This window comes from Papio anubis, chromosome 16 (genome assembly GCF_008728515.1).
Source record: "Papio anubis isolate 15944 chromosome 16, Panubis1.0, whole genome shotgun sequence".
Taxonomy (NCBI): domain Eukaryota; kingdom Metazoa; phylum Chordata; class Mammalia; order Primates; family Cercopithecidae; genus Papio; species Papio anubis.
In genome coordinates, this window is record NC_044991.1 from 61,711,304 (window position 1) to 61,731,761 (window position 20,458).

General features: G+C 44.8%; 1 protein-coding gene across 4 annotated transcripts in view; it reads right to left on the reverse strand.

Moving 5' to 3' along the window:
- PIGU (phosphatidylinositol glycan anchor biosynthesis class U) overlaps window positions 1–17,419 on the reverse strand; it is a 110,422-nt gene extending 93,003 nt beyond the window's left edge. For 3 of the 4 annotated variants that reach the window (XM_021921121.2, XM_021921120.2, XM_021921122.2), the window contains exons 1-2: window positions 17,095–17,366; window positions 7,458–7,522 (exon numbers count right to left, since the gene is read on the reverse strand). In XM_021921121.2, coding sequence (XP_021776813.1) covers window positions 7,458–7,522; window positions 17,095–17,224 — 195 coding nt within the window. In that variant the 5' untranslated portion in view covers window positions 17,225–17,366. Of the gene's footprint in view, window positions 1–7,457; window positions 7,523–17,094 lie in introns of all 4 variants that reach the window. The other variant, XM_009216281.2, reaches the window with a different exon arrangement.
- Between the last annotated feature and the right edge of the window lie 3,039 nt (window positions 17,420–20,458).

Sequence of the window (20,458 nt, forward strand, 5' to 3'; positions counted from 1 at the left end):
CCCAGGTTGGAATGCAGTGGCGCGATCTCGGCTCACTGCAACTTCCGCCTCCCAGGTTCAAGCGCCCAGGTTCAAGTGATTCTCCCACGTCAGCCTCCTGAGTAGCTAGGATTACAGGCGTATGCCACCATGTCTGACTAATTTTTGTATTTTTAGTAGAAACAGAGTTTTACCATGTTGGCTAGACTGGTTTTGAACTCCTGGCCTTAAGTTATCTGCCCACCTTGGCCTCCCAAAGGTGCTGGTATTACAGGCGTGAGCCACTGCATCTGGCTGATCACAGCTATTTTAAAGTCCAAGTAGTTTGATAACTTCAATATCTAAATCACCTGTAAATCTGTTTTTATTGTCTATTTTTTTTCTGTCTCTTATTATGCTTGGTAATGTTTTTCCTTTTTTTTTTTTGAGAAGGAGTCATTCTGTCATCCAGTCTGGAGTGCAGTGGCGTGAACTCAGCTCACCGCAACCTGTCTCCCAGGTTCAAGTGATTCTCCTGCCTCAGCCTCCCAAGTAGCTGGGATTACAGGCATGCACCACCATGCCTAATTTTTGTACTTTTAGTAGAGACAGGGTTTCACTACGTTGCTCTGGTTGGTCTTGAACTCCTGACCTCAGGTGATCCACCAGCCTCGGCCTCCCAAAGTACTGGGATTACAGGTGTGAGCCACCATGCCCAGTCAATGATTAGTAATGTTTTATTGAATGACAGATATTGTGTATGAAAAACTACAGCAGCTCAGATGAGGGTATTTTATTCTGGAAAAGATTTCTTTAAGCTGGTAATTACAATATAGTTGTTTCACTTTAGGGATTGAGCTAATTTGAAGCTGGATTTGGTCTTCGTAAAACTAGTCTATATTGGTCTACCCTTACTCCTAAAGTGTAGTCCTTCAGAAGTTCCAGCCTAAAGGCAAGCCCTTTACCAAAGCCTTGCCATTTTGGCTGGTCCTGCACTCAAATTTTTATTTCCCCAGCACCCTGAGACTGCCAATAGCTCTGCTGAACTTCTTGGTCTCTAGCCAGTCAATTTCTGTTCTGCTTCTCTGCCTGTGTCACTTACAAATTGGTAAATGCTTCAAGGACAAAGCAGCTCAGACTGTTCATATTACTTTTTGTACTTTCCCCTTTGGGATCTTACTCCCTGGAGTCCTGGCTATCTTGGTACTTTCCAATGCCTTCCAGCAGATGTGGTTTTTTTCTTTTTTTCATAGTCATCCTGCTTTTCTAGTTGTTCTTGGAAGGTAGGTTGGTCTGCTACTGCAAACCCATTCACCAATCCACCAGAACCAGAAGGGAAGTGTATGACTTGGTTTTAGTGAGCCCATGCTGATGACTCAGGAGCACCTCTTCCCAACACTAAACCATATGCACAAATGTGTCTGATAACATTATAGAGGTTACTGACAGGCTTTTTAGAGAGAACAAGTTAGCATGGTAGAAAGAACAAAGACTCTGGTGTCAGATTCGCATTTAAATCCAGGTTCCAGACAGCTCCGGTGGATCACACCTGCAATCACAACACTTTAGGAGGCCGAGGTGGGAGGATCACTTGAGGCCAGGAGGTTGAGACCATCCTGGGCAACAAAGTGAGACCCCCATCTCTATGGAAAAAAAAAAAAATTAGCTGGGAGTGGTAGCATGCATCTGTAGTCCCACAGATTTGGTTTGTTTTTATTTTTGTTTTTTGAGTCATGGTTTTACTCTGTTTCCCAGGCTGGGGTGCAGAGGTATAATCATGGCTCACTGCAGCTTAGACCTTCCAGTATCAAGCGATCCTCCTACCTCAGCGACCTGAGTAACTAGAACGACAGGCACATGCCACCACAACCAGCTATTTTTTTTTTTTCCTGGGGGAAGAGACAGAGTCTCACTATGTTGCCCAGGCTTGTCTTAAACTCCTAGGCTCAAGCAATCCTCCCACCTTGTCCTCCCAAAGTGCTAGGATTACAGACATGAGCCACCGTGCCTGGCCTCAATTTGACAAATTTTGACCTATGTGTACATTCATAAAACCATTACAATCAAGAAAGTGAACATATCCATCATTCCCAAGTTTATTAATTTTAATGCTCATCCCAAGGAACCATCTTTGTTTCAGTGATTTTCACTATTAGTTTTGTTTTCTACCCTTTGTTTCTACTCAGATCTTTACTATTTCTTTTAATCTGCTTACTTTGAATATAATTTTATCTTTTCCTAGTTTCTTAAGGTAGAAGCTGTGGTCATTGACTTGAGGTCTTCTTTTCTAATATAAGCATTTGGTGCTATAAATCTCTCCCTAAGAACCACTTAGTGACATCCCACATATTTTGATGGGTTGTGTTTCATTTTCATTCATTTCAAAATACTTTCTAATTTCCTTTCTGATTTCTTCTTTGATCCATGGGTTAATTAAGAATATGTTGCCGGGCTCGGTGGCTCAAGCCTGTAATCCCAGCACTTTGGGAGGCCGAGACAGGTGGATCACGAGGTCAGGAGATTGAGACCATCCTGGCTAACACGGTGAAACCCCGTCTCTACTAAAAAATACAAAAAACTAGCCAGGCGTGGTGGCGGGCACCTGTAGTCCCACCTACTCGGGAGGCTGAGGCAGGAGAATGGCATAAACCCGGAAGGCAGAGCTTGCAGTGAGCCGAGATCCGGCCACTGCACTCCAGCCTGGGCAACAGAGCAAGATTCCGTCTCAAAAAACAAAACAAAACAAAAGAATATGTTACTGGGGGGCCAGGCGCAGTGGCTCATGCCTATAATCCCAGCACTTTGGGAGGCCGAGATGGGCGGATCATGAGGTCAGGAGATCGAGACCATCCTGGCTAACATGGTGAAACCCCGTCTCTACTAAAACTACAAAAAATTAGCCGGGTGCGGTGGCGGGTGCCTGTAGTCCCAGCTACACGGGAGGCTGAGGCAGGAGAATGGCGTGAACCCAGTAGGTGGAGCTTGCAGTGAGCCGAGATTGCGCCACTGCACTCCAGCCTGGGCAACAGAGCAAGATTCCGTCTCAAAAAAAAAAAAAAGAATATGTTACTGGGTTTCTAAATATTTGGGGATTCTCTAGATATCTTTCTTTTATTTCTTATTTAATTCAGTTGTTTCAACTGTGGTCACAGAATATATTTCGTCTAACTTGAATTCTTTTAAATTTATTGAACCTTGTTTTATAGACCAGAATGTGGTCTATCTTGCAAATATTCCATGTACATTTGAAAGAATTATGTGTTTTGCTCTTGTTGGATGGAGTGTTCTATAAATGACAACGAGGTCAAGTTGGGTTTTTGTTTTTTTTTTTTTTTGAGATGGAGTCTAGCTTTGCTGCCCAGGCTGGAACGCAGTGGCACTATCTCGGGTCACTGCAACCTCCGCCTCCCAGGTTCAAGCGATTCTCCTGCCTCAGCCTCCCAAGTAGCTGTGATTACAGGTGCACACCACCACACCCAGCTAATTTTTGTATTTTTAGCAGAGACAGGGTTTCATCATGTTGGTCAGGCTGGTCTCAAACTCCTGACCTCAAGTGATCCACCCGTCTTGGCCTCCCAAAGTGCTAAGATTACAGGCATGAGCCACCACGTCCAGCCCAAGTTGGTTGTTATTCAAGTCTTTTATATACTTGCTGATTTTCTGTCTGCTTGTACTACCAGTCATTGAGAAAGGTATATTGAAATCTCTGTAATTGTGGATCTATTTCTCCTTGTAGTTCTATCAGTCTTTACTTCATATATTTTGAAGCTCTGTAATTTGGTACATAAACATTTGTGATCGCTATCTTTTTTTATCACTATGAAATGTATTTTATCCCTGGTGATACCCTTGGCTCTGAAATTTGTTTCTTTTTTTACTAACTTATTGTCTGTTTCTCTCAGAAGTATAAGCACCATGAAACCAGGGACTGTGTCTTGTTTTGTATCCCTAATACCTAGCAGAGTAGCTGGCACTTAGTGAATATTTAACAAATCTTTACTAAAAGAAAGAGAGAAGGGAGGGAAGGATTGTAATGCATATGCTGATAGAGGTAGGCACTAGGAATAAGTGATAAGAAGGGGACAGCACCTGTTATGAAGACAATATATCATAATGAGTAAAATAAACACAGAGGCAATGTCAAGAGTATGACATGAGCCAGGAAAAGGATAAGCATAAGATTCTTTGGAAGACTAAGGTGATGAGAGACAGCTTTCTTTTTTTTTTTTTTTTTTTTTGAGATGGAGTCTCGCTCTGTCGCCCAGTCTGGAGTGCAGTGGCGTGATCTCGGCTCACTGTAAGCTCCACCTCCCAGGTTCACACCATTCTCCTGCCTCAGCTTCCTGAATAGCTGGGACTACAGGCGCCTGCCACCACGCCTGGCTAATTTTTTGTATTTTTAGTAGAAACGGGGTTTTACCATATTGGCCAGGCTGGTCTTGAACTCCCGACCTTGTGATCCGCCCGCCTCGGCCTCCCGGCCGCCTGGCCCTGTGTGCTTATTAAGAGTCTCTTGGCCGGGCACAGTGGCTCAAGCCTGTAATCCTAGCACTTTGGGAGGTCAAGGCAGGTGGATCACCTGAGGTCAAGAGTTCAAGAGCAACCTGGCCAAGGTGGCAAAACCCTGTCTCTACTAAAAATACAAAAATTAGCCGGGCATGGTGGCACACGCCTATAACTCCAGCTACTTGGGATGCTGAGGTAGGAGAATCACTTGAATCCAGGGTGGGGTAGGGGGGTGGGGGGTTGCAGAGGTTGCAATGAGCCGAGATGGAGCCACTTCACTCCACCTAGGCAAAAGGATAAAACTCTGTCTCAAAAAAAAAAAAATTTTTTTTTTAAAAAGTCTCTTAAGTTGTTCCTAACCTGTTTCTGCCAGTTCTTGTTATTGCAGTTTGATTAGATATTAACACAGAGATAAAAATTGAAATGCAAAAGACAGTTGCTATTTCTATGAGGACCAAGTTGAATGCTTTTGAAAGATTAGATAGAAGAGCCAAGAAACAAAAAACAAACAAACAAAAAAAACTGTTCTCAAAGTACATATGAGAGAGATAACTATAAAAATTAAGGCCAGCTGGGCGCGGTGGCTCACGCCTGTAATCCCAGCACTTTGGGAGGCCAAGGCAGGCAGATCACAAGGTCAGGAGTTCGAGACCAGCCTGGCCAATATGGTGAAACTCCGTCTCTACTAAAAATACAAAAATTAGCTGGGCATGGTGGTGCGTGCCTGTGGTCCCAGCTGCTCGGGAGGCTGAGGCAGAGGAGTCGCTTGAACCTGGGAGGTGGAGGTTGCAGTGAGCCGAGATTGCACCATTGCACTCCAGCCTGGGTGACAGAACGAGACTCTGTCTCAAAGAAAAAAAAAAATTAAGACCAAGCACAGTGGCTCATGCCTGTAATCCCAACACTTTCGGAGGCCAAGACAGGAGGATGACTTGAGTGCAGGAGTTCAAGACCAGCCTGGGCAACATAGCAAGACCCCATCTCTACAAAGAAATTTTTAAAAATTAGCCAGCTGTGGTGGTGCACATCTGTAGTCCCAGCTACTCAGGAGGCTGAGGTGAGAGGATTGCTTAAGTCCAGGAGGTTGAGGCTGTAGTGAGCCGTGATCATGCCACTACATTCCAGCCTGGGTGACAGAGCAAGACCCTGTCTTTAAAAAACAATTAGAAGGTACACTGTCAAATTAGAAAACTTCTTTAAAATGATATGGCCAATAAGAATGGAAAGGGCAGCCAGGCACGGTGGCTCACACCTGTAATCCCAGCACCTTGGGAGGCCAATGCAGGTGGATCACGACGTCAGGAGATTGAGACCATTCTGGCTAACACGGTGAAACCCCGTCTCTACTAAAACTACAAAAAAAATTAGCCGGAGATAACGCAGTACCGTGGTTCAGTTACTGGAGGTTGAGGCAGGAATCCTGGAGGGTAGAGCTTGCAGTGAGCCGGAGATCGCGCCACCGCCCTCTCCAGCCTGAGCGACAGAGCCAGACTCAACTTCAAAAAAAAAAAAAAAAAAAAAGAATGGCAAGGGTATGCCTCTACGCCCTTTTATCCTGAGGTCAATGGTGAACATTCAAAGGTGCTGCTAAGAAGCTACGTTAGACCACATTTCAAAACATGTCTTTAACTAAATATAAATTAGCGACCAGTTCCACAGGAAGTTGTTGCTGTAAACAAGATAATCTGGACCTAATTAAGAGTGTTTTTACTATTCCTTTTTCTTTTTTGAGACGAGTTTTGCTCACGCCTCAGGCTGGAGTGCTGTGGGCGCCATCTGCCTCACTGCAAGCCCGCCTCCGGTTCACGCCATTCTCCTGCCTCAGCCTCCCCGGTAGCGCTGGGACTAAGGCTCCCTGCCAATTCTTTTGCATTTTTAGTAGACGGGTTTCACCATGCTAGCCAGGATGGTCTCATCTCCCCGACCTCGCGGGATCCCACGCCTCCCCAAAGGCACTTGGCTCCAACAGACTTTTATATGTTTAGTAGAACCGGTTTTTTACATTGCCAGCTGGTCTTGGAACTCCTGACCTCGTGATCTGCCTGTTTCGGCCTCCCAAAGTGCTGGGATTAGAGGTGTAAGCCACTGCATCTGGCCTGTTTTTACTATTCTTAAGAGCTAATTTTATTTAAAATTAGCATGGTGGTGCACACTTGTGGTCCCTGCTACTCAGGAGGCTCAAGTAGGAGGATCGCTTGAGCCCAGGAGGTCGAGACTGCAGTGAACCGTGATCGTCACTGCACTCTAGCCTGGGTGACAGAGTAAGACCCTGTCAAAAAAAAAAAAGCTAATTTTATGGGTTAAGTAAGCTTTTGTGAGCTTTCTAACAAAACAACATTACTGCCAGGCACGGTGGCTCACGCTTGTAATCCCAGCACTTTGGGAGGCTAAGGAGGGCGGATCACAAGGTCAGCAGATCGAGACCATCCTAGCTAAACACGGTGAAACCCCGCTCTCTACTAAAATACAAAAAATTAGCTGGGCATGGTGGTGGGTGCCTGTAGTCTCAGCTACTTGGGAGGCTGAGGTAGGAGAATGGCACGAACCCAGGAGGCAGAGCTTGCAGCGAGCCGAGATCGCACCACTGCACTCCAGCCTGGGAGACAAAGTGAGACTCCGTCTCAAAAAAAAAAAAAAAAAGAAAACAACATTACTGCCATAGTTTTCATGGGAAACCATATTCCAAACAACAAATTACATGCTAATTAGCATACAACCTATTTGTGGACTAAGGACTGTTTGCAACTTATTTGCCATTACAAATGGTAACTTCTACAGAAGCCTCATCTGCAGTTACAATCTTAATCTGGATCATTTCCATTCCAATTGCAAAACCTGTTTCTTATGCAGAGAACATCTAAAAACAGGCTGTTTCTAAATACGATTGTCAAGAATACATCTTTTTAAATGTTTGTACAAAACAGAGGTTAGGCTTTGGTATCTGTGACTGTAAACTACTCTCGGTACCCAGAAAAGAAAATAAGAACACTTACTTCATGAAATACTGCTCCAGAATATGGAGATACTCCCAAGTCCAACAGTGAAAGGCCTTCAACCACTGAAAAATAAGACATACAAGTTCACTCAGACTAAGCAGGCAGCTATAGACCAAATTGTTAGATACCCCCAGAACCAAAAAGGGCCTCACTGAGTTTATCTAACCCCCTTTACCTCATCTCCAGCAAGTGGCTTTAAGTCTTGAACATTTCTAATGATGGGAAACTCTCTTTCATGGACAGCATCCTTTTGCATTGTGGGCAGCACTCATTATAAGACAGGTTTATGTTAAACTATCTGCTTCCTTCTAGTTCTTTGTAACTCTCACCCACTCTCAAAAATGTCTCATTTATGCATAATCTTCCCCATTCCAAAGCACAATAAGATAACAAATTAGAAGCTGGTGAGAAATGTTGCCATAGTGTGAGGAAATGGGCAGTCACTCTCATATGCTGCTCATTTGAGTGACATTTGTATTAACTTTTCAGTAGGGCAATAGGTGCTTTTTAAGTGTGTGCCTTCTGACCCAGATATGGTACTTCTTAGGGCAGTTTATCCTAGGGAAATAACTTGACAAGTGTCCAAAAAGGTATGTTCCTTACAGTGCTCAGAGTACTGAACAATTAGAAATAATCTGAATGCCCATTAATGAAGATTTATTTAAATGAATTATGATATAATATGTATCTCTATATAATGGAATACTTTATACTTAAAATTATACTATGTTATAAATAATAAATAAATAAGTGGAAGAGAAAGGAGAGCTTTTCTCTACAGAGAATTCTAAGGATCAAATGTAGAAAGAACAATGAAACAGAAAATCACCACTTGGCATACTCCATGCATAGTAATAATCACAAAAGGCAAGTATCATCAATGGATGCTAAAATTCGTGGGCAAAAATATGAGAAATAGAATATTTGCAAGGGGAAAAATAATTTTACATGGGTGGTGGCTCACACCTGTAATCCCAGCACTTTGGGAGACTGAGGCAGGCGGATCACGTGAGGTCAGCAGTTCAAGACCAGCCTGGCCAACATGGCAAAATCCTGTCTCCATTAAAAATACAAAAATTAGCCAGGCATGGTGGCATGCACTTGTAATCCCAGCTACTTGGGAGGATGAGGCAGGAGAATCACTTGAACCTGGGAGGCGGAGGTTGCAGTGAGCCGAGATTGTGCCACTGCACTCCAGCCTGGGCAACGGAGTGACACTCCTTCTCAAAAAAAAAAAAAAAACAAAAAAAGCATAACCTCAGTCTAATTGTGAGAAAACATCAGGCAGACCCAAATGGAGACATAAAATAACTGGCAAGTACTCTTAAAAATATTAAGCCAATATATATACCTACTAGGTACCAACAAAAATTAAATTAAAAATTTTTTAAATGTTAAGTCTGAGGAAGTATCCCAGATTAGAAGAGACTAAGGCGACAAAACAACTAAGTGCAAAGTGGAATCACAGGTTGGATATTGGACTAGAAATGGACATTAGTGGGGCAAAGTGATAAAATTCTAATAAGGCCTGTAATTAGTTAATAGCATCGTATCAATGTTAATTTTCTGGTTTAGGTCATTGCACTATGGTGATGTAGAATGTTAACGTTAGAAGCTGAATGAAAGGTAAACAGGAACTCTATCTACAATTCTTGCAACTTTTTTGAAAATCTAAAATTATTTCAAAATTAAGAGTTAAAATTCAAAAGTATATTAGAGATCTATATTTACTGAAGAAAAGCAGTCCATAAAATATTCTTAAATGAAAAGTAAGTCAAAACACAGCATGTAAAATATAAGAGGTTTTTTTGGTGATTTTTTTACAAATGACTATTTTAGCAATTTCTCTTGGTTTTTATTTATTTTCCTTTTCAAATTTTTTGGGGGTTGAGGGGGTACATGTCCATGTTTGTTACACGGGTAAACTGCATGTCATAGAGGTTTGGAGTGCAGATAATCTCATTGCCCAGGTAATAAGCACAGTACCTGATAGGTAGCTTTTCCACTTCACCCTCCTCCCACCCTCCACCCTCAAGTAGGCCCAGGTATCTACTGTTACTGTCTTTGTGTCCACGTGTACTCAGTGTTCAGCTTCCACTTATAAGTGAGAATATGCTGTATTTGGTTTTCTGTTCTTGCATTAATTTCCTTAGGATAATGTCTCCAGCTCTATCCATGTTGGTTCAAAGGACATGATCTCATTCCTTTCTTTTTTTATGCTGCATAGTGTTCCATGGTGTATATGTACCACATTTTCTTTATCTAGTCCACCATTGATGGGCATTCAGGTTAATTCCATGTCTTTGCTATTGTGAATACTGCTGTGATGAACATACACATGCATGCATCTTTAGGGTAGAATGATTTCTATTCCTTTAGGTATATACCTAGTAATGGCATTGCCGGGTCGAATGGCAGTTCTGTTTTAGGATCTTTGAGAAACCTTCAAACTGCTTTCCACAGTGGCTGAATTACTTTACATTCCCACCACCAGTGTATAAGTGTTTCCTTTTTTCCACAGCCTTGCCAGCATCTATTATTTTTTGACTTTTTAATAATGGTCATTCTGACTGGTATGAGATAGTATCTCGGCCGGGCGCGGTGGCTCAAGCCTGTAATCCCAGCACTTTGGGAGACGGGTGGATCACGAGGTCAGGAGATCGAGACCATCCTGGCTAACACAGTGAAACCCCATCTCTACTAAAAAATACAAAAAAAGCTAGCCGGGCGAGGTGGCGGGCGTCTGTAGTCCCAGCTACTCGGGAGGCTGAGGCAGGAGAATGGCGTGAACCTGGGAGGCGGAGCTTGCAGTGAGCTGAGATCCGGCCACTGCACTCCAGCCTAGGCGACAGAGCGAGACTCCGCCTCAAAAAAAAAAAAGAGATAGTATCTCATTGTGCTTTAGATTTGCATTTCTCTAATGACTAATTATGTTGAGCATTTTTTCATATGCTTGTTGGCCACTTGTATGTCTTCTTTTCAGAAGTGTCTGTTCATGTCCTTTGCCCCCCGCCAACTGTTTTTCCAAGACAGGATCTGGCTCTATTGCCCAGGTTGAAGTACAGTGGCATGATCAGGCTCACTGCAGCCTTGACCTCTCAGGCTCAATAGATCCTCCCATCGCAGCCTCTCGAGTAGTTGGGACTTCAGGTGTGCATCACCATGCCTGGCTAATTTTTGTATTTTTTGTAGAGACAGGGTTTCGCCATGTTACTTGGGCTGGTCTCAAACTCCTGGGCTCAAGCAATCTTCCTGCCTCAGCCTCCCAAAGTGCTGGAATTACAGTGGTGCTGGAATTACAGGTGTGAGCCACCATGCCCAGCCCTTTGCTTTTTTTTTTTTTCTTTTTTGAGAGAGTCTCAGTCTGTCACCAAGGCTGGAGTGCAGTGGCGTGATCTTGGCTCACTGCAACCTCTGCCTCCTGGGTTCAAGCAATTCTCCTGACTCAACCACTGAGTAGCTAGGATTACAGGTGCCTGCCACCAGACCAGTTAATTTTTATATTTTTAGTGGAGTCAGTGTTTTACTATGTTGACCAGGCTAGTCTCGAACTCCTGACCTCAAGTGATCTGCCTGCCTCAGCTTCTCAAAATTGCATAGTTTTTAATAGGTTTGTAGAGTTTTATCTTAAACTTTTATAAGCATTCATTTAATTATCTGAAAGACAGAGAATGAACATGTAATCAATAAGAAATGCCTGGAAAAATAAATATTTAAATGTTCACAATGGCATTTCTAGGTGACATGATTACAGAAGATGCTTGATTTTTTTTCATCTTCCTTTTCTAAATATTTAGCAATGAGGATGTATTATTTTATAATTATTCAAAAGAAATAGTTTTTGTTTTTGTTTTTGTTTTGGAGACAGGGTCTCACTCTGTCATCCAGACTGGAGTACAGGGGTACAAACAAGGTTTACTGCAGCCTCAACCTCCTGGGTACAAGCGATCATCCCACCTCAGCCTCCCAAGTAGCTGAGAACACAGGCCCACGCCACCACACCCAGCTAAATTTTTTTTTGGTAGAGACAGTGTCTTGCCATGTTGCTCAGGCTGGTCTTGAACACCTGGACTCAAGCAGTCTTCCCACCTTGGCCTCCAAAAGTGGTGGGACCACAGGCATGCGCCACTGCACCCAGCTACTTTCTATTTTTGAATCATGTGACTGAGTTACCTATTAAAAAATAGGTAGGCAGGGGTTCAAAGAGTTCGAGATCAGCCTGGGCAACATAAGGAGACCTTGTCTCTACAAAAAAACAAAAATTAGCTGGGGCATGGTGATGTGTGCCTGTGGTCCCAGCTACTTCGGAGGCTGAAGTGGGAAGATCAACTGAGCCCAGGAGGTCAAAGCTGCAGCGAGTCATGATCATGCTACCGCACTCCAGTCTGGGTGACAGAGGGAAACCCTGTATCAAATTACAAAAACAGAGAGAAAAGAAAAGAAAAAAGACCACTACATATTCGTAAGGAGTGGGCTGCAATTACAACTTTAAACTTTATAGGACTACCCTAAAGAAGGAAACCTAATCAATTTTATAATTCATGGTGGCCATAAAATAAAACAAAGTATATTGCTCAAGACCATTGTAACTGGTCCTTATACTGGAACCAAAAGGAAACCTCCTCAAGGAGCTGCATAAAGAGGTTGCTGTGTAACAGCTATTAAATCCTTCACTAACAGCTTTACTGGAGACCCAAGGAGATGACTCATCAGGTCACTCTTAGCCAATGGCATCCTACCACAGAGCAGTAAAAAAGCAACTCTACGGGGGACCAGTATGAGGCTGTCCAGGCACATCACTCCACTTGTCTGGTTTAATCCAGATGGAAATTTATGAGTACATAGCTAGAGGACAGACTGCACAACTTTTAGGCAATTGCCTAAAACGTAATTCATCTCAGATATGCTTTTGCTAGATACTGTATATCAGTGGATTTGTTAGTGTATTCTCTAGCAAATGCCTGGAGTGTGGTTCTGCTAATTGATGATTAAGTATGGCATCACATTACTTAATTGATAACTGATCTGGGCAAAGGGTCAGGTTACATAAACCATGTAAAACATTTTTTGTCTTTCTTTTTTGAGACTCACTCTGTTGCCTGGGCTGGAGTGTAATGGTGTGATCATAGCTCATTGCAGCCTCAACCTTCCAGGCTCAAGTGATCCTCCCACCCCAGCCTCCCGAGTAACTGGGACTATAGGTGCATGCCACCACACCCAGCTAATTTTTAATTTTTGTTGTAGAAACAGGCTCTTGCTGTATTGCCCAGGCTGGTAAAAACATTTTTTAAAACCCCACTATTTACTACAATATTAAAAAGTTGGCCGGGCGTGGTGGCTCAAGCCTGTAATCCCAGCACTTTGGGAGACCCAGGCAGGTGGATCACCTGAGGTCAAGTGTTCAAGACCAGCCTGGTCAACGTGGTGAAACCCCATCTCTACTAAAAATACAAAAAATTAGCCGGGTGTGGTGGTGGGCGCCTATAATCCCAGCTACTCAGGAGGTTGAGGTAGGAGAATTGCTTGAACCTGGGAGGTGGAGGTTGCAGTGACCCCAGAAGGGGTCCTACTTTACTATTTTTAAATGCCTGTCTTTTAGGCTTTATATAATCAGCTGCTTTAAAAAACATGAGCCGAGATCATGCCACTGCACCCCAGCCTGGGCAACAGGGCAAGACCCCATCTCAAAAAAAAAATATATATATATATATATATATATCCCATTTAAGGTACACTTTGAAGAAAAGTAATGCTTACAGATGTTGTACCTTCCCTCCCAAAAGGTACAAATAATCATGCTGATTTAGTCAGATCCAGATAATGAGTGGTTAACAAATCTCTCTCTCTCTCTCTCTCTAGCCCTGACACTGGCCTCAAGCTCCAGACCTAAACCTGTGAGTACTGTACTATCACATTATACACACATGAAACACTACTATGTCCTTTCTGATTCATCTATTTCAGCCCATGTCAGCACTATTTTTCCTATTATCTCAACTCAAAACCTTAGAATTCACCTTTTTGGCTTTCATTATCGTGTTGAGCTTCAACATGGATTATCTCATTGAACGGGATACATAATTTCCTATTTTACAGATGGAAATACTGATGTTAGAATTCATACAACTTGGCCGGGCACAGTGGCTCACGCCTGTAATCCCAGCACTTTGGGAGGCCAAGGTGGGCGGATCACGAGGTCAGGAGATTGAGACCAGCCTGGCCAATATGGTGAAACCCCGTGTCTACTAAAAACACAAAAATTAGCCAGGCATGGTGGCACGTGCCTGTAGTCCCAGCTACTTGGGAGGCTGAGGCAGAAGAATCACTTGAACCTGGGATGCGGAGGTTGCAGTGAGCCAGGATCACACTACACTCCAGCCTGGGCAAGAGACCAAGACTCCATCTCAAAAAAACAACAACAAAAAAAGCCGGGCGTAGTGGCTCACACCTGTAATCCCAGCACTTTGGGAGGCCAAGGCGGGCGGCTCACCTGAGGTCAGGAGTTTAAGATCAGATTGGCCAACAAGGTGAAACCCATCTCTACTAAAAATACAAAAATTAGCTGGGCATGGTGGTGAGCACCTGTAATCCCAGCTACCCAGGAGGCTGAGACAAGATAATCGCTTGAACCTGGGAGGCGGAGGGTGCAGTGAGCCAAGATCGTGCCATTGCACTCTAGCCTCGGCAACAAGAGCAAAATTCTGTCTCAAAAAAAAAAAAAAAAAAAAAGAATTCATATAGCTTATAATTTGCAGAGCTAGAGACAGTCAAACCTTTTCTGACATTCCAGACGCTGTGCTCTTAATCACCAAACAACATTGTCTCATCTTTGAATCCTTCACCTGTCTATCCTGTAAGTAACCTCCTGTAAGTAACCAGATCCTATGCTTTCTTCTCTTCCCCATTTATTCAACAGTAACTACACACCTACTCTATGCCAGACATAAAAGAATTCAGGAATGAATAAAACAGAGTCCTTCAAGGAGCTCATAAGGTAGTGGAAAAGGCCAGGTGTGGTAGCTTATGCCTATAATCCCAGCACTTTGGGAGGCCAAGGTGGGCGAATCACTTAAGCCCAGGAGTTTGAGACCAGCCTAGGCAACAAGGTGAAACCCCATCTCTTCAAAAAATACAAAATAACAGTAATAAGTGGGGTTGGTGGTACATGCCTGTAGTCCCAGCTACCAGCTACTTGGGAGGCTAAGGAGGGAGGATCTCCTGAGCCCAAGAGGTCATGGCTGCAGTGAGCCGTGGTCACTGCACTCCAGCCTGTCAGAGTGAGACCCTGTCTCTTAAAAAAAAAAAAAAAAAAAAGAGAGAGAGAGAGAGAGAGAGGCTGGGCGCGGTAGCTCACACCTATAATCCCAGCACTTTGGGAAGCAGAGGTAGGCGGATCGCCTGAAGTCGGGAGTTCGAGACCAGCCTGACCAACACGGAGAAACCCCATCTCTACTAAAAATACAAAATCAGCCGGGCATGGTGGTGCATGCCTGTAATCCCAGCTGCCCAGGAGGCTGAGGCAGAAGAATCGCTTGAACCCAGGAGGCAGAGGTTATGGTGAGCCGAGATCGTGCCATTGCACTCCAGCCAGGGCAACAAGGGCGAAACTCCGTCTCAAAAAAAAAAAAAAAGAGAGAGAGAGAGAGAAAATGTGGAAAAACCGGATATAAACAAGTAATTATGAGATGAGAAATGCTCCTAATAGGGAGTAGAGGAAGAAGGGCCTAATACTGCCTCAGGTCTTCAGTTACCCAGAAGAAAACAGGAACCAAATGGCTTCGATTTAGTTCAACAAAAAAATAATATGCAGAGGTAACAAATGCAAAGTCTTACAATCTCAGACATGAATTACTACTATCTTTATTCCCATTCCCCAAGTAGGAAACCTGGGCAAATTAACTTCTCTAAATTTCAGTTCCCTCATCTGCAAAAGGGGGAAAATAACACCATCTATCACATAGAAATAAAAGTGAGGACTAAATGAGAAAAGGTATATAAAATGTTACCATTTTTTAGAAACCTCAACTCTATTCATAAAACACCCATTCATTATGCCATTCCCCATGCCAACATTTCTATAGGATAACATCAAAACTTTAGCCTTGGCCAGCTGCCATTGCTCACGCCTGAAATCTCAGCACTCCGGGAGGCCAAGTGAGACTGCCTGAGTCCAGGAGTTCCAGACCAGCCTGGGCGACATAGCAAGACCCTGTCTCTAAACAAAAAGCAAAACCAAAAACGAAAAAAAACTTTAGCATTTAAAGGACACAAAGGGGACTTCTGGGGTGCTGCTACTGTTGCTTGAAGTAGGTGCTGGCTACATGAGTGAATACAGTTTGTAAAAATTCATTGAACTCTACACTTAATATGTATTGTATGTATATTGTACTTCAGTTTAAAATAAAATTTTATTTTTTTTTGTTTAATTCATCAAACTCTGGCCTAAACCTAGCTTCCACCCCATTACTCCCCTACTTTGGACATTTCACATCTTTGAACGTTTCTTCATCCCATTTACTTTCTGCTACCTGGAACTACCCTTTTCTCTAATCTCCCTTCCAAAACCCTACATCCTTCAAGAGTCAGCTCAAATCCCACATTCTTAGGAAAACTGGAAAGAGAGGGGATAGTTTATTCAGGGTCAAAATACTAAGGAAGGAACTGGGTGGACACAGAAAGTACACTTTTCATAAATTATTATAACGATTTGTCTCCCTCACTAGCCTGTTCAGTTATTTCAGCCCAACTTCTGTTTCTCGCTGTAGGCGTTAGTATAAAACAATGTTTGGGGCCGGGCGCGGTGGCTCAAGCCTGTAATCCCAGCACTTTGGGAGGCCGAGACGGGCGGATCACGAGGTCAGGAGATCGAGACCATCCTGGCTAACACGGTGAAACTCCGTCTCTACTAAAAAAAAAATACAAAAAAATAGCCGGGCGCGGTGGCGGGCGCCTGTAGTCCCAACTACTCGGGAGGCTGAGGCAGGAGAATGGCGTGAACCCGGGAGGCGGAGCTTGCAGTGAGCTGAGATCAGGCCACTGCACTCCAGCCTGGGCGGCAGAGCGAGACTCCGTCTCAAAAAAAAAAAAAAAAAAAAAAAAAAAAAAAACAATGTTTGATGAGGAACTTAGTAAGGAACAGTAACAAAAACTGCCCTGCAAGTCCCAGACTGAGAAGAGACGTCTAAAGCACATGCACACTCTCCTCGCTTAAGCAAAATTGGTCCCCTCATCCCGGACCCCCTCACACATCACCTCTCACCCCAGGGAGCACCCCCTCGCGATCCCGCCCCAAATCCCAAACTCTTCTGCAAACCGCGCTGCACAAGCACCTCCTCCTCTTATTCCAACCCTTCCACAGACCACACTCCGTCGGCTCAGGGCACTGAATGGGACACGCCCCCTCAGATCCCCACCACTAGGTGGTCCGGCCCCCAGGGCCCAAACCTCACGACACCATCTCCACGCCCGCTCCCCTCACCAGCCCCGCCCTCAGGCCCCGCCCTCCCCGAGTACCCCACGAGAGGGTCAGTTCTCTAGGAACCGCGCGCTGGCGGTCACTGCCCCCGCCTCCCATTCACAGAGGCCGCGGGAGGGCAGGCGGGGCCTGACCTTCTGCTCGAGCCAGTGACCTCACCTCTCTTCCAAGAGCTCAGCGGGGACACCACCTCCACCCGCTCGGAAATGAACTCGGCCAGACTGGAGCGGAACAAGGCCGCCCGCACTGTCACAGCCACCACCAGCACCAGGGCCAAGGGAGCCGCCATGATAACTGGGGCGGGCGCGCGGGCGATGAGGGAAGGCGAGGTGGAAAAGCCTCGCGACCTGCGCGCCACACTCTGTAGTTCCGCGCGCGACCGCGCGCCGCCGCTGCCGCCGGAGCGGCCAGACGTGGGGACTACAACTCCCAGAAAGCCTTACGGCGAGGCGGGCCGGAGCGACGGAAAGCGGGTGCCTCAAGCTGCGTGCAGAGGGTGGGGCGAAACCTTCTCGGATCGCAGGTGCGTTGTGAAACGGCATCGCTGTAGCGGGGCTGAAACGCTGCTGAAAGTAGAAGCGGAAGTAGTCGACTTCCCGGGATTGTGAGAGACTTTTAAACAGATGTTAATTTCACTCTTGCGTGTATGTTTTCAATGCCAAAATTTTTATTTTTATTTTTATTTTTTTTGAGACTGAGTCTCGCTCTGTTGTCCAGGCTGGAGTGCAGTGGCGTGATCTCGGCTCACTGCAACCTCCACCTCCTAAATAGCTGGGATTACAGGCGCCCACCACCACGCGCGGCTAGTTTTTTTTTTTTTTTTTTTTTTTTTGAGTAGATATGGGGTTTCATCATGTTGGCCAGGCTGATCTCGAACTCCTGACCTCAGGGGATCTGCCCGCCTCGGCCTCCCAAAATGCTGGGATTACAGGCGTGAGCCACCGCGCCGGCCTCTCTCTCTCTTTTTTTATTTTTTATTTTTTAAGAGACAGGGTCTCACTCTGACAGTCAGGCTGGAGTGCCACGATCACAGCTCACTGCAGCCATGACCTCTCGGGCTCAGGAGATCCTCCCTCCTCAGCCTCCCAAGTAGCTGGGACTACAGGCATGTACCACCAACCCCACTTCTTCTTCTTCTTCCTATTATTATTATTATTATTATTATTATTATTATTATTATTTTGTATTTTTACTAGAGGTGGGGTTTCACCATGTTGGCCAGGCTGGTCTGGAACTCCTGACCTCAGATGATCTGTCCGTTTTGGCCTCCCAATATGCTGGGATTACAGGCGTGAGCCACCGCGCCCGGCCCAAAATGTTTATCTTTTATGTTTGGTGGTTTTTTGCTTTTGAGACAGGGTCTCAGTCGCCCAGGCTGGGGTGCAGTGGCTCAATCTCGGCTCACTGCATCCTGGACCTCCCAGGCTCCAGAGTAGCTGGGACCACAGGTATGCACCACCATGCTCGGCTAAGTTTTTGTACTTTACTTAGTAGAGACGGGGTTTTGCCGTGTTGCCCAGGCTGGTAACTTTTTATGTTTTTAAAGAGTGTTAAATGTGTATTTTTTTTTTTTTTCCTGGCAGTTGTTTGTTAAATGCCAACTATTTTCCAGGCACTATGTTAGGTTCTACAGATACGTTTGGGGGTAGTAGACTGATTTATTAGCTCTGCAACCTTCAACAAGTCGCTTAACACGGCCGGGCGCGGTGGCTCAAGCCTGTAATCCCAGCACTTTGGGAGGCCGAGACGGGCGGATCACGAGGTCAGGAGATCGAGACCATCCTGGCTAACACGGTGAAACCCCGTCTCTACTAAAAATACAAGAAAATTAGCCGGGCGAGGTGGTGGGCGCCTGTAGTCCCAGCTACTTGGGAGGCTGAGGCAGGAGAATGGCGTGAACCCCGGGGGGCGGAGCTTGCAGTGAGCCGAGATCGCGCCACTGCACTCCAGCCTGGGGCACAGAGCAAGACTCCGTCTCAAAAAAAAAAAAAAAAAAAAGAAAAAAAAACAAGTCGCTTAACCCTTCTGTGCTGAAAAAGGTGCTGATTGTAGGCTCACTAGGGACGGTTGAGGAAGGCTTAGAATCTTTTTTTTTTTTTTGGAAACGGAGTTTCACTCTTGTTGCCCAGGTTAGAGTGCAATGGCACGATCTCAGCTCACTGCAACCTCCGCTTCCCAGGTTCAAGCTATTCTCCTGCGTCAGCCTCCCAAGTAGCTGAGATTACAGGCAAGCGCCACCACCCCTGGCTAATTTTTTGTAATTTTAATAGAGATAGGGTTTCTCCATGTTGGTCAGGCTGGTCTCGAACTCCCGACTTCAGGCGATCCGCCTGCCTAGGCCTCCCAAAGTGCTGGAATTACAGGCTTGTGTTATTGTGCCCGGCCAGAAGGCTTAGAAATTTTGCCAGTCACTTTTAAACACAACCATTTTTGAAAATTAACATATATAAACCTACAGTTAAATAACTTATATTGAAAACAAGGGAATACATATTCAACACTTCACTTTCTAATTTTTTTACCACACTTTTGTTTTATATGTGCTTTTGAGATTATTTACCACCACTGTATCAGTACGGCAAATACTATATCTTTCTCTTCCCAAATGGTGGTGTTCAGTTTCCTCCGGTTGATAGATTGAAAATCCCTCCTGATGCAAGTGTTTACACCACAGGAATCAGCAAACACTAGAAATCAGGGGTTTGGGGTTTGGAGAGCCCATTAATAAGCATTAAGCAGCACACTTCATTAATTAATGTATAGTAAGTGCTTAAATATTAGCAATAATAATATTAAATGTGCAAGGAAATTTCATATTTATGAAGAAAATGAAACAGGCTGGGCGTGGTGGTTCATGCCTGTAATCCCAGCACTTTGGAAGGCTGAGGTGGCCGGATGACTTGAGGTCAGGAGTCCGAAACCAGCCTGCCCAACATGGTGAAACCCCGTCTCTACTAAAATTACAAAAATTAGCCAGGCATGGTGGCCTGTGCCTATAGTCCCAGCTACTCAGGAGGCTGAGGCAAGAGAATCACTTGAACCTGGGAGGCGGAGGCTATAGTGAGCCAAGATAGTGCCATTGTACTCCAGCCTGGGTGACAGAGCCAGACTCTGTCGAAGGAAAGAAGGAAAGAAGGAAAGGAGGAAGGGAGGGAGTGAGGGAGGGAGGGGAACAGTGTATGATTGAGAATAACTACTGGTGTAATAATAAGGGTGGTAACACTAGACAAAGTGATCAGGGAAGACTCTACAAAGAGGTGATTTGAGCTGAGACCTAAAGGATGAGAAATTGATCAGAGCTTCCAAGCAGAAGAAACGGACTGAGTGGAGAGAGGGCAAGGTATATGTGAGGATCAGAAAGAAAACAAGTATGACTCAAGTGGAGAGAATAGAAGAAGCCGTGGATGGAAAGACGAGGGGCAATCAGATAGGGACCTATTGGCCATGGTTGAGAATTTGGGCTTTATTCAAAGAGCAATCCATATGCCACTGGAGAATTTTAAACCAGAAATGATGTGAACAG